General features: G+C 30.3%; 1 protein-coding gene across 1 annotated transcript in view; it reads right to left on the reverse strand.

The window, feature by feature from the left end:
* Positions 1-13,667, reverse strand: part of LOC111621887 (uncharacterized protein CG43867-like) — a 243,537-nt gene that overhangs the window by 999 nt on the left and 228,871 nt on the right. The window contains exons 34-36 of the mRNA XM_023364145.1: positions 11,916-12,065; positions 2,829-2,906; positions 1,879-2,019 (exon numbers count right to left, since the gene is read on the reverse strand). Of these exons, the coding sequence (XP_023219913.1) occupies positions 1,879-2,019; positions 2,829-2,906; positions 11,916-12,065 (369 nt within the window). The remainder of the gene's footprint in view (positions 1-1,878; positions 2,020-2,828; positions 2,907-11,915; positions 12,066-13,667) is intronic.

A 13,667-nucleotide genomic window follows, 5' to 3' on the forward strand; every position in this document is an offset into this window, starting at 1 on the left:
TAAACATAGTAGCGCATAAAGTAGATTTAACATAACTTTCAGTATCTCCTTCAACTCTAGCAGGACAAAATTCCCAGAATATTCTTCATAAATAAATAAATAGATAAACAAGAGTAAAAATTCCACTCTCCTCTAATCTGTACGTGATTCGAAATAAATCCTGCAGATAGTTTAAAATCACATCCCTCGTCATTCCGAAGAGGAGAGTATAAGGCGATCATCCATCGATGACTTCATTAATAGAAAAAAAAATCATCGTGATTTTGAGAAACAAATTAGTTGACTTTTCAATCAACTCTTTTTAGTGTCTGGTAGAGGATCGGCAGATGGGATGGAGAGAAACGAGGAGGACAAAGGGAGACGCAACCATCAGACATCGATTGACAAGAAGCGAGCTGACGTCACCGACCTACTACTTCATTTTAACTCTCGATGAACTAAAGAGATGTCTACTTTCTAAATCGAATCGACAATCACTAAGAAGACGATAAAACATTCCTATCGAGCTAAACTGCCAAAATTCGAACACCCAAAGTCGATCCCTGCCGAATCGATGCGATTTGTACAACTAAAAAGAAGCAGATGTTGCATAATCAAGAATTGGCTAGCTTGAACTTTCCACTCTGTTAGCCAGATGAATCACGTCGACAGATTGACTCACTAGCCACGTGCTCGTTATACATCCCCTCCCCCTCGTTTGATGAGAGTCCCGTTCCTGACTCACTGTCACACTGAACGACGACGCGTCAATATGATCGGATTGGAAATCTGAAATGACAGCAACTAGTGGCCACATCTAATGAAAAAATTCCGCATTATCCTGTAAATTTATTATAAAATTTAATTTTTTTTCCGTCCAAGAAAGTCTTTACTTTTCATTCGGGGCTATTGTAAACCAGAAATAAAGCGAAAGTTTTATTTCCCATAAATGTCCTATATAAAAGCCATATTCTAGAAGTAAAATGATGCTAGGGAGAAGGTAATGAAAAAAAAAAAAAAAAAAAAACGCCTAACTACCAAGTTTTCGGGACACAAAGAGGTACCGGCAAGGAAGAAGTGAGGCCCCCTGCAAAACGGCAGGTGCTAACATTCATCAGAATACAGGTCAAGGGTATGCAATGCTACGTGCTAAACACGGCATATCTTTCTCTCTGTCTCCTCTCTGATGCACAGAATCCAGAACGTACCGGATAATACGGCTAGGGACGTGACTATCGATTTTCAATTTATCCACGCATAAGTAAACCTATTTTATGCACGTCTCGTTGGCAAAACCCGTTTAATGTATATAAATCGACTTTAATTTATAGTTTCTCCAATGACAGAAAACAATCCGGAAGACCGTTATCTATTCATAATCGATCATAAAGTATTTGCGGAATAGCTTGGACTGGTGGTAAATCCGAAACGCCACCTAGTTTACGTCAACAGGTACCAAAAGTTCCCCCCATTATCAGATCGTTTTCGCGTCCGGTAATAACTACCCGACGGATACAAAAAGGGTGACGGGAGGAGGTGGGTAAGACGTTACATCCCTTTATAAATCTGAAAGCAATTTAACCGCTGACCTCTCGAGCGACTCGACAGTCGAGTGGGGCATTCCTCGGCATCCACGATACGCGGAATATTTATCGTCCCCAAAGTAAACACCCATTCTTTACCTGGTGACATTTTCTGCCGTCCTTGAAAGCGACCCTAGCAGTAGACGTAAAAAAAAAAATGCAGATTTTATCTTCCCATTTCTAATAAACTTTATTTTAATTGAGGATCGTCGCAATTCGATTTATTATCAAATTTTCATCTCCTCTTGTTTTTTATTTTATTTTATTTTTCTAATCATCCCATTTAAAACGTATATTTTCGTGTCGTTAATCTTACCTTAGGTTTGGACATGGAGAAGAGTAGCCTCTCCGTGTTGTGTCCCGTTTCTCCATCCGACGAACTGATGACTAGCATGAAGTCGTCCCTGCATCCTCCGAAAGTCATGACTCCGGAATACAAATAGCGTACGAGAGGTTGCTGCAAAGGAGGTGGGTAAAACAGCATTAAAATCGATCGAAAATCGAAACTTTTCGACGCGTATGTGTTGGCCTACAATATATGTGTACTAAGTGTACATTAAAAATCTGTTCCGGTCCACCCATTTCCAACAGGTCGTTGCCCCTCCAACGGCGGGAAAGTTCAAAAGGGGTGGAGAAGAATTGATGTAAACGGTCACGCGTCAACAGGTCCGATGGGAAGAAGCAAAACGACGAGCCGTGGATTTTAATATCTTTATGATGTAAGGCAACAGCCTTCTTTTATCACAAGTTAGAGCAATAAGAGAGAAAAAAGAGAGAGAGAGAGAGAGAGAGAGACATAAACAAAGACGACCTCCAACACCGACAATGCTCTAATTTCGTAGAAAATCACGTTTGTAGAAAGTATTTAATCGGATCAGAAAGAAGAAACGTAAAGTGGAGTTGTAATAGAAAATAAGGAAGTTAAGAAGGCTAACGGGACTAAGAAAATTATTGTAAAAAAGAACGTTTTCCAGTAAGATAGACTAGAGATTAAAGGGGTAAGGTATAGGCTAAGAAACGAGACGCCTTGGTAGATCGCTTCAATTTCCGGACTGGATGGGAGATGTCAGTGTCCGTTGCCATAACAACGGCGAACGGAGACGAAACCACGGCCGACCCAGAAGGGGAGTATCGAACAGGTGATCGCCAGCCGGTCACACGAGCAGGAGGAATTCGATATTCGTCCCGGTGGCGAGAAGAAAGACAACCAATGATTACTATTAAAACTAGCCGACATTTTACAATAAGAAAGTCAGGATGTCTTACCATAGTTACGTAATCGAGTAGAACTATGCTATCTTCTACCACAGCCAACCAGATCATCGCCTGATCTCCGGATTTCAGCTGAGGAAATAAAAAAAAAAAGAAAATATCGTAAAAAATATTGTACGTGAAAAAAAGAAACTTAAGTTTACTACGTACGAATGCCAGTCAAAATTAAGCCGTATCCGCTCGAGTTTGGATACAGTCCAAAATTTTTAATATACGCGCCATCATTAAGTCGATAGTTACAATAACCCGATAATTAAGATGTTAAAGGCTTCTATTTTCTCCTGTATAATGCCCTATTTACAATACTGGAGAATGTAGAAACGAGCCTGATTTGGCCCCTTTTTTCTCCCCTTTTTTATTTTCTATTAAAATCGCCGTTTCCTATGAAACATCCAAGCGCCATCTGTCGTCGTGACCCGGCATTACGACCAAGTGTCTACCACTTAGGGTGCGACTATGCAGACGCGATAAATATCAAACCCTGACAGATATGCGCGAGAAGCAGAAATTCGCTCACGCCAGAGAGATTTCTCGCTTCTCGCTCGTGCACATTTTCCTTGCTATCGTAACCTACTAACACCAGTGCGGAATGAAAATGTGACGTTATAGTAAGTCTGCGACTATGCAGACGCGAATTTAGTAGCGAGCGATATAGTTCTCGCAAAGGAAAACCGTGCACAAGCGAAAAGAGAGAAATCTCGCTGGCGAGAGCGAATTTCTGCTTCTCGCAGGGTTTGATGTTTATCGCGTCTCGCCTCTTCTCGCTCGCTTGCGCCTGCATAGTTGCACCCTAATGTCACATAGGTGTTGAACTTGGAGATTTAAGGAGAACGAGAGAAGGGGTGGGAGTAAAAGCGGCATAACCATCGTTCTCGAGTGAGATTACGAGTAATTAGAGCCGGGAGTGGTTTATTAACATATAGCTGTCGGCGCTATGCTATTCGGAAGATATCTACGGGCTTTTAGCCAGTTTGGTGCATACGCGACGACGAAGAGGGGAGCAGAAGAGAGCAATTTTCGAACGATAACGCTCCTACACGTTTTAAACGCCGTGCAGATTTTTTTTTCCGGCGACTACAAATAATATGAATTTCGATTTCCGAAAGGCATAAAGCCGAAATGTGTTTTGCCAAGAAATTTAAAAACTGAGAAACATTTCTACCCCCCATCTCTCCCTTCGCTGTCGTCATGGCGATGAAAATAAAGGAAGCAAACACGGCGACGGATAATTTCGACGCCAGATGGAGCCACGCGACGTTTAGATAAGGTTTCCCGTACGTTATCGATACTTTCCCCCCTCGACGTAAATTGGAGCAGAAAATGAGTTATGGATATTTCGCGTTATATAATTGCTACCATTAATTCGTGGCGAATGAAATTCAAACGGCGATTTATTCGAGTGTTGTCTAAAGATCGAATCTTCGGGCAACGTTTCCACCTGCTGCGCTTCTCACCGAACGAAAAAGAAAAAAAAGAAAAAAAGCGAAATGATGGCCAACCCCGTCGCCATGACAACGCGCAAAGGCAGTCACGCGATCGTTTACTATAAAGTCTCTTAACTCCTTTCACCGCAAGAAATCCGCGCTTTTGGTATTAGACATTGTTTCCGAACGCCCACAACGCGTATCGTTACAGATATTTTCCTTTAGGAGCGGAGGCGTCGGCGTGGGTCTCTACACTCTCCCACACGTTCATTTATGAACTTCATTCGATGATTAGCTATTTAACTCCCGGGTTAAGCCGGTAAGGGGGAAAAAGTGCCACCGCAGAAGCTGCTGTTATTGTTCGAAGGCTGTTGAAACCCTCTTAACATTAAATATCTAGTTAGCTAATGCACATTCATCCATTTACTAAAACGGACACGAGTCTCTTGCGACGTATTTGCACGCAGAAGCTATCATTGGTAAATCTCGGAATTTCCTCTTTTCTAATATATATTGAGAGTTTCCTTCCTTCTACCATCCTTACAAATCAAAGAAAACGATGAAGTGACACCCACTGGTCAGGGAAATTGTATAATAAAAACAAATTGTATAATAAAAACATTATGTACATAAAGATATATATATATATATTTAACTTATAAAACATCTAAAATGTTATGTATATTATAATAGTATATACAATCTATACACGAGTAGTGCTCAAACTATGATGCCAAATCTGTCTCGCGGCACTTACGCTCAATTTGACCCGCCAATCGAAAAGTTTAGGCACACAATAAATGATCCATAAACTTACAAAGTATTAAAATCTGAAGTTTCGTTCCCAAATATTCAAAATTCTTTCACACAAATGGAAAAATTAGTAAATTCACGATAAAAAAATTAAAAAAAAAATCGTTGGACAAAACTTTTTCCTTATTTCAAGATTTAACTTTTCTATCAGTTGAACTTAATTTTAAATTAAAAATACAGTCGACCCACTTGTAACACTGTTGATTATTCCGTTTTATATGAATTCCATGTTGTACGAGTCACTTAGATTTTACAAATACTTGAGCCGTTCACAGCCCGGCACCCGTATTTGTAAAATCTAAGTGACTCGTACAACATGGAATTCATATAAAACGGAATAATCAATAGTGTTATAGGGGGGTCGACTGTACATTAAAATAATTTTTGAATAATTTTTTTAAGATATATCCGGTGACGATGGAGTGAGTTCATTACTGCCAAAAAATTATCGTTTTTAAAACAACTGACGACGTTTATATTCTAGAGAAATTCGCATATAAATTTAATAATAGCAATGAAATTTATTTACTGATTTAATTACATACTTTCAAATACTGTATATACAATGTAATATCTGAATGAAAAACTGATAAAGGGTACTGTAAAAAGGGCCGTCCTCGCCTTTTTACGGGCCTCATACAGGCTTATTACTAATGTTTCTGCTCTATCTGCACCTGTATAAAGCCTCTAAACATTTGGCTGGGTATCTTAAAAGTGCATGAAATGATTCTGCCTACAACCTTTGAGTTAAATAAAGTTATAAACCTTCGAATTAATTTTTATCTAAGGTAAAAGTAATGTAAGAGAATACATATTTTGAATAAAATTTGAAAAATAAGTCATATATATACAACATTCAAAATAAATGTTCATTAGATATTGTAATTTTAAGTTATAATCTATGAAAATTATTGTCTCAGATGCTTAAAAAACATTTAGAAAACTATGAGTGAAACTATACCACAGCAGTTTTGTCAAAAAGTGATGAATATAAAATCTTATCTTTATAATATTCTCATAAAGATGATTTAGGCCTACTTAAGTGTACTAATAAAATCACTTGGATAAGATAATCCATCTAACAACAAAACAAGTAAAGATTTTAAAATGTATTTTCAAGATATAGTATATTTTCTTAAAATTCATGATCCTAAAAATATTATAAGTATAATAAGGATATTTCCATAATAAGGATGAAGTTGACCATGAAAATATACAATGAAAAAGATAGTTTTGTATCTAAACAGTTTTGAAAACCTTTACTGAAAAAAAATGAATAGAAATATATGAATGATGCTGATTTTCTGTCCATCCACTGTAATTAAACACTATACAGCAATATCTGATTTCATTATCTACTTGAAGTGGGTGAAGAACATAAAGCCAAGACATTAAATACTGTGGCTATGACAGCTGCTTCAATCAGTTTTCTAATATTATATTGCAAAAAGTATGCAGAACCATCATTAAAGATTTATTTACTTTTATTAAGGGGTATCAATTTTACACAAGACAATTTTTATATTCCTATATGAATAATTTTAAATATAAACATACTTATATTTTATTAAATGATGATTAATAATAATTATTATTATTATTATAAATCATCTTGAATTACATTTAATTAAAATACTGTAAATTAAGTTTAAAGTGATTTTATATTGAAAGGTAGTAATGTAATATTCAGTTAACTTGTATAATCAATGTAATTGGCATAAATCAGCGAACCATGGCCACAAAAATCGGTCTTACAACATATCTAATATTTTTAAACAATGTACCCTGTACAGTACATTATTTTATTCCATCAGATTTAATGTAAATGTCAATTTATCAATAAAAATAACCACTTATATGATGTTACTAGTAACTTGGTACAGTGGAATTTTTTATTAATAAATCATTTACATCTGAAGTTATTTATGTTTTATTATGTCACGAAATTTTTAATATATTCAAAATAATTGGATAAAAAAGTCTTATAAATAATAATAATAAAATTACTTATTTATTTTTTATTCACTTATAAAAATCATTTATAGTACCAGGTGTCCCACATAAAATTGGACCTCCTTAAATGCTGAAGCATTGATTATGAAAGTTTTTACAATGTTTTGCAAATAAAAACTAATTTTTCGGCGTTTCTTTGTCTAATTTTATTTTGTATCATCTGTTCCATTTTTTCCAATATGAAGATTACAATAATTAGTCAATTGGTGAGTGGGACTGGTTTACACCAGACATCCTATGAAACAGTCATCTTTTGACTTTATTACAATAGATTACAAGGAAAAATACACTTATATGCAGTGAAATTCCATTAACCCAGTGTTCAGTATGCTGACAAATCCAATAAGTCTGCATGCCAAGCTTGTCCTTGAGGAGAGTTATTGGTGCACTGGGTAGGTCTGCAGTTAAAATTTTTGTATAAAAGTGCCCAAAACATGCAGTTCTTGGTGTGGATTCTGTCTTTAAAGATGACAAATGCTAAGACAACATGATGCTGGGCTAGGTAAGACTAGTAAGCTTATGCATGACTTTTCTAAAGACTTTTCCAAAGACATTATTGCAAGCATTTGATATGAGAAGTGGAAATATTTAGCACACATGGAATCAATAATTATCATGAAAACAGCTGCAGTATATTACTTTGATAATTAGAGTATGTCTATATTTATAGGAAATAAGTGTACAAAGAACAAAGTAAGAATAGAGCATTCTTTCAAGAAAACCAAGGGTAGGAATAGTCTGGAAAAATTGAAATAGTGTGTTAAACAATCATAAAAGGCAAATTTGTACAGATTACATATCCATTGTCTTATAAAGTGGCATATTCTATAACAGCATTATTTTGGTCCAAATGATGCCAGGTTAACAGATTGTCATTGTATTGTACAATACATATATATACATTATGAAATTCCTATTTCTTAATTACATCTCTCTACATTTAGCATTAATAGATTAATTCTAGTAAAAGTGTTCTCTAGGATATGTGAAAGAGCAATTTTCCTGTTAAAAACATCAGTTTCAGTTTTGTCTACTTAAAGAAAAAGTAGTGCTCTGCAACATGTGTAGTGACACTGCACATGTTGCAGAGCACTACTTTACAGTCACTGCACTATATAGAGTTAATAAAACAAATTAAAGGAAGGGAAGATGAGAAAAGATAAAATAATTTTTCCTGAATAACTATGGTGCATTGGTATTATTTTGATAGTACTTTACATGATCCAACGACTGACTGTTTCCTAATGTCTGCTATCTGAGTAGTGCAGGTAAGTCTTTTATAAGCAGTACTTCAATTTTCTTAACTCATTATGTAGTTGCTATTGAAAGTGTTACCATTTGCATTTATAAATATCTGCAAACACAGAAGATAAGCACTACTTTTTTACTGATAAGAAATTGTAATATAGATACATCCCTCATACAACATGGTACTTCTACATGATTTCACTCTAACATGGTTTTGGAGATCCTCTGTACAAATTTTCACAATTTTTACGTGTAATTTTTCATTATCTGATTTTTTTTTTATTCAAGTATCTGTGTTGTCTCAAATTTGCCCACGGATTTTAGAATTTTGAAATTATTTTGTGCTTTTCGTCAGGTTTACTTTAATGAAGACTAATAGGATTAGGAAGAAACAAATTACACTAACTTTCCTATCAACCAAGTGTCATTGCCATTGCTTTTATAGATCTTTGTATTTAGTAAAGTTTATTTAAACATTTTTAGATAAGTGCTATTAAACTTTTTTTAAATGTAGGTAAGCAATCATTTGTAAAATGACAGACAAAATATGGTGGTATCTCAGTACTTGACTGAACAAATGTGACTCGCTAAAACAAATTTTCGATTAATAACATATTTTTAATTTGTCATCCATAAAAATTTTTATGATAAATGTAAAAATTGTGAAAATGTTGCTGATAATTCTGATCAAGATCAATAAAAATGCTGAGATAACAATGATACTTTGTAAAAAGAAAACTCCCTCATTTAACTAAAATTAATATTAATGCATAATACAGTACTTTTAATTGTGATTGTTAGTTAATTAATTATTGATTGAAAATAAATTATCAATTGCTTTAATAAACATATTTCTCTTAGTAACGAAAGGGAATAGTATATTTTTGCTAACTTCTGGAATGTAAACCCATGCTTTGCACTAGTTCTTTGTTTTGAGTAGCACAGATTCACTTAATACAGCGCTTTTTAGGAATGTAACTACCATGTTATACGAGGATACTTGTATTTTGGTAGAGATATCTAATAAACAAATAAAAAAATTAATCATTTAAAATGCATTATTCAATGTGTTTTATGTTCCAATTAATATTACAAAATAACAAGATACTTCTTTCACAATAGTGAAAAAAATCATCTTGTTATTTCATAATTTAAAATGCATTTGTAAGTTAATAATACAAAACTGTTTACTGACAGCTAGATGATAAGAAATATCAGTAAATCTGTACAGAGAAACTTCAATTAGCATTTTATAATTTTTCAAAAAGAAATAATTTTAAATATATTTCAGGAAAAAAAATTTAAAAGTTTAAATCTTAAATGCAAACACAAATGTTTTTCAATAGTTAAGTTATAAAATTATTATAAAAATAATGATATTTATTATTTAATGAAAATATCAACTAAAATTTGTTTTAGCAATTCACTTTTTACTTTTTTCTTTCATCAATATACTTTTCATTTCTTTTAATAGTTTTTAATATATTCCTTTTATTGTAAAATATGGTGAAACAAATTTAATTTCAGATTAAAAAATTTTTTTTTGTAAATTATTTTAGGCTTGAAAAGCAATAAAAAATGCTTTAATATTAATTTTTTTTCTACAGAATTTTCAACAGAAATTATTAGTAGTTGTTTCATTAAAACTGAGATTAAATAATTAATTATATAAATATAGGTGTTACATAATTGAGCAGAAACAATCATTTGAATAAATATGGTGAATAAGCACCCTTCATCAATTAAGGCAACAAAAATCAATATATCAAATAACTAAAACAGCAATGAATATGCAGAATAAATAATAAAAATATCTTATAAAGTTAAGCTTTTCAAGAATTTAATATTGTTAAAAAAATTATCATTAATGCATTGTTTAATTATATCAATTATAATATAAAAAGGTTTTTATGTACAGCATATATTTGATTACATACAATTGTATGTAATGGAAAGTGCCAAACAAATTTCAAAAATGTATTATTATTAAAACTGTAATCTGTTATAAAAAATTAAAATGTTACAATTGACACTGACATACAGAAAATACCTTACGTACTTACTCCCGCAACATTTAATAGAAATTATGAACATTTTCAGCTGCCTTGAGAGGCCATCCTCATGTAAAAAGTAGGCCTATATATATCATCTGTAAACTGTATAATGTGTTGTGTTATTTAATTTATAATGTAAATTTCAAAATGCATCATATTTTGTTTGGAATGTTTCTTCATTTTTGAATGTTATATCCGTGGAATGGCTACATTCAGTATAATGTTTTTGCTAGATTTATTTTTCACAAATGAAATAATATTCAACAAATAAATATTTCAATTAATTCAAATTAAACATAGTTTACAAAATCTAAAAATATCTGTTATTTAAATAGCAAATGTAAATAATTTTGTTGGCATTAGTATTTTTCTACATAGCATGTATTTGTTACCAATCTGAAACAATTGCCTATTATTTTATACTTGTTAACTATTGATGTGTTATTGCTGAGAATAGTGCTATTATAAATACTTAATAGAAAGTAAAAAACATTTCATTCATAAATTTTGCAACACATAAAGATGCTTAAATATAATCATCATATAAATAAAAATTAGGATAAGATTTTAACATATTTTATTGAAATTTAAAAATAATATATAATAAATAGAAAAGATACACACTAGTTTTTGATTATATTTTCATAAAATGTTTTTTGGTTATTATAAATGTCATACATCAATTTAAAAATTTCTATTATATAAAACTATAATTACTCTTAAATTTTATTTTATGATAAATATCATAAATTATTATTAAATATATGATAAGCATTGTATATTACTTTTGAACAGAAAAAATAAAACTTATTATATTTGTTAAATAGTAAGACAGTAATAATAAGTAATCATAAAAAACTATAAATCAATTCTTTAGTGATATTAGATTTGTAATAATGCATTGCTGAAAGATTAAGATTGTAATATTCCATTAATAAAGCATTCAATTTTTAATGAAACTACCTTTTTACTTCAAATGTCTGTGCTTTCAGATACAGAATATTTTACATTAAAATCTGATTTAGATTTATTGAAATTCATTGTATGCTATACATTTCAAACATTATACTTTATGTCAATGTTTATATTTCTAAGTTTAAGCATTCAATATTTAAATAATTTTTAGAATAAGATATTAATTATTTTTAATTTTGAATACTTCATTGAACAATGAAAGTGAATAAAATAACTATTTCAGTTTACATTAAATAATAAATGTAGTGTAATATAAATTATAAATTAATATGATGAGATTAAAATTTATTTGAATAGACTACAGTAAGTATATATAAATAGAATTTTATCACAGCATTTTGTTTTATCTGAGGTTATTGTAATTATTTATGTAAAGTTTAAAAATATATATGTAACTAACAAACTGCAATAAATTTTTTATATAANCAAAATATATTTGTATAAATTTTATATTATTTTTCATAATTTCAAATAAAATAGTAATAACAATAATAATAATATAATTAAAATTATAAAATTTTAAAATATTTTATAATATGCTAAATATTACATGCCTTGGCACTAAATAATTTGGCACCGCAATAGGACCATTTTCGGGCACAATTTAAATAAATGCGAACACAGTCCAATACTAATCTCCCTTTCAACTGTTTCCACTTCTCACGAATGTTGTCAATCACTTGCCTAAAAGCATAAATATGATATATTTAATTTAAGTTTATGTAAATAATTAATAAACATTAATTTATAAAAAAAAATTAATATAATTTTAAATTTATACAAATTTAACATTATAATATCTCAATATCCATTCATAAAAATAAAACCTGTTAAGGATTATAAAAAAAATTGAGAAATCAAATGAATTTCTTATTTATCACAAATAATACATAGCCATGTTTAAAGCTTCTAGGTATGAGAAAAGCATATGACATGCAGTATTATATTTTGTTACATTTAATACGTGTGCCAATTTGCAAGAAAACAAGATATTGTTTTCTTGCAAATTCCTGCCATTGTAGAAAGTGGAAAATGTATCTAGTGCAATATGTTGGTCATCTGCAATAGAATTGACTTAGAAGCATTTTTAGACAATGATTTTTTATGATTTTAAATTAAATTTAATGAAAGTTCAATCAATTCAGAATTTATAAGACACTTTTTCAGATTCTGCTATGTCTGATAAGCAAGTGGTTTTGTGATTTGTTAAGTTTTGACATGGTATTTATTTTGATTATATTAATAAACAAAATTTGAAGATAATTTTAAATTTAAGTCAAATAATAATTGTATCATATGAATTTCAATTATTATTATTATGTTGAGTTTTGTGAGTTATACTTGGTTCACACCGGTGGCTGTGTACTATGCCAGACCAAGTCAAGGCATAGCAACCAAAATAAAACTAAAATTATTATTATTATTATTTCTACTGTAATTTAATTTTAAAATAAAAAGAAGATTGAAAATATATTATTTAAAGAAAATACATAAACTTTTTACGTGTATTTTTATGAAACATCTAGAAGATGTAAATTTATGAAGAAACAGCTTTTGTAATTCTGTTAAAAATGAATTTTTTTAAACATAATTATAAATAAAACAATATCTGAAGAAAAAAATTAATTTCCTACAATAATATGGATTTTAAAAAATTTTAATCAACTTTTTAAAAATATATTCTTAGGATATTAATTGAGATAAGATTGTTTTTTGTTAACAAATGACTCAGATAAAAATCAATAAATCAATTGAGCCATTAATCATATCATCATTGAAAGTTTAAAAGCAATATTAAAGATTGTAAACCAATATAAAATAGTGGAATGTCGAAAGAACGATGACATGACTTAAATAAATTTTATCATTTACATTTATAAAATAAAATAAAATAAAAATAATACAAAATGTTACTTATCATATTTAATTTTCTTATACAAATTACAGAGTACTAAATTATTATTCATTAATAAACATAAATTTATTTCATAAATTTCCAAAAAAATTTTTAGAGTTCAACATAATTTTAAATACTTATAAATCAATTATGTGTATACCATATAATTAACTCAAAATACATCTAACACATTAGATGTATTTTAAGTTAATTGTAAGTAGTACTTCCAGTTTCTTACAGTAATTAATATGTGTATATTATTTCAGGAAAATAATTACATATTCATATATACCTGTATTTGCATTAAATTTCTTAAAAACATTATTTAGAACTTCTTCCCAATCATAAATTATACAATCAAATTCATCTTGGCAATCTGACCAGACAGTATTGTGTAACTCAAAGTCTA

This window comes from Centruroides sculpturatus, unplaced genomic scaffold, assembly GCF_000671375.1.
Source record: "Centruroides sculpturatus isolate CEXI.00-Female unplaced genomic scaffold, Cexi_2.0 scaffold14, whole genome shotgun sequence".
Taxonomy (NCBI): domain Eukaryota; kingdom Metazoa; phylum Arthropoda; class Arachnida; order Scorpiones; family Buthidae; genus Centruroides; species Centruroides sculpturatus.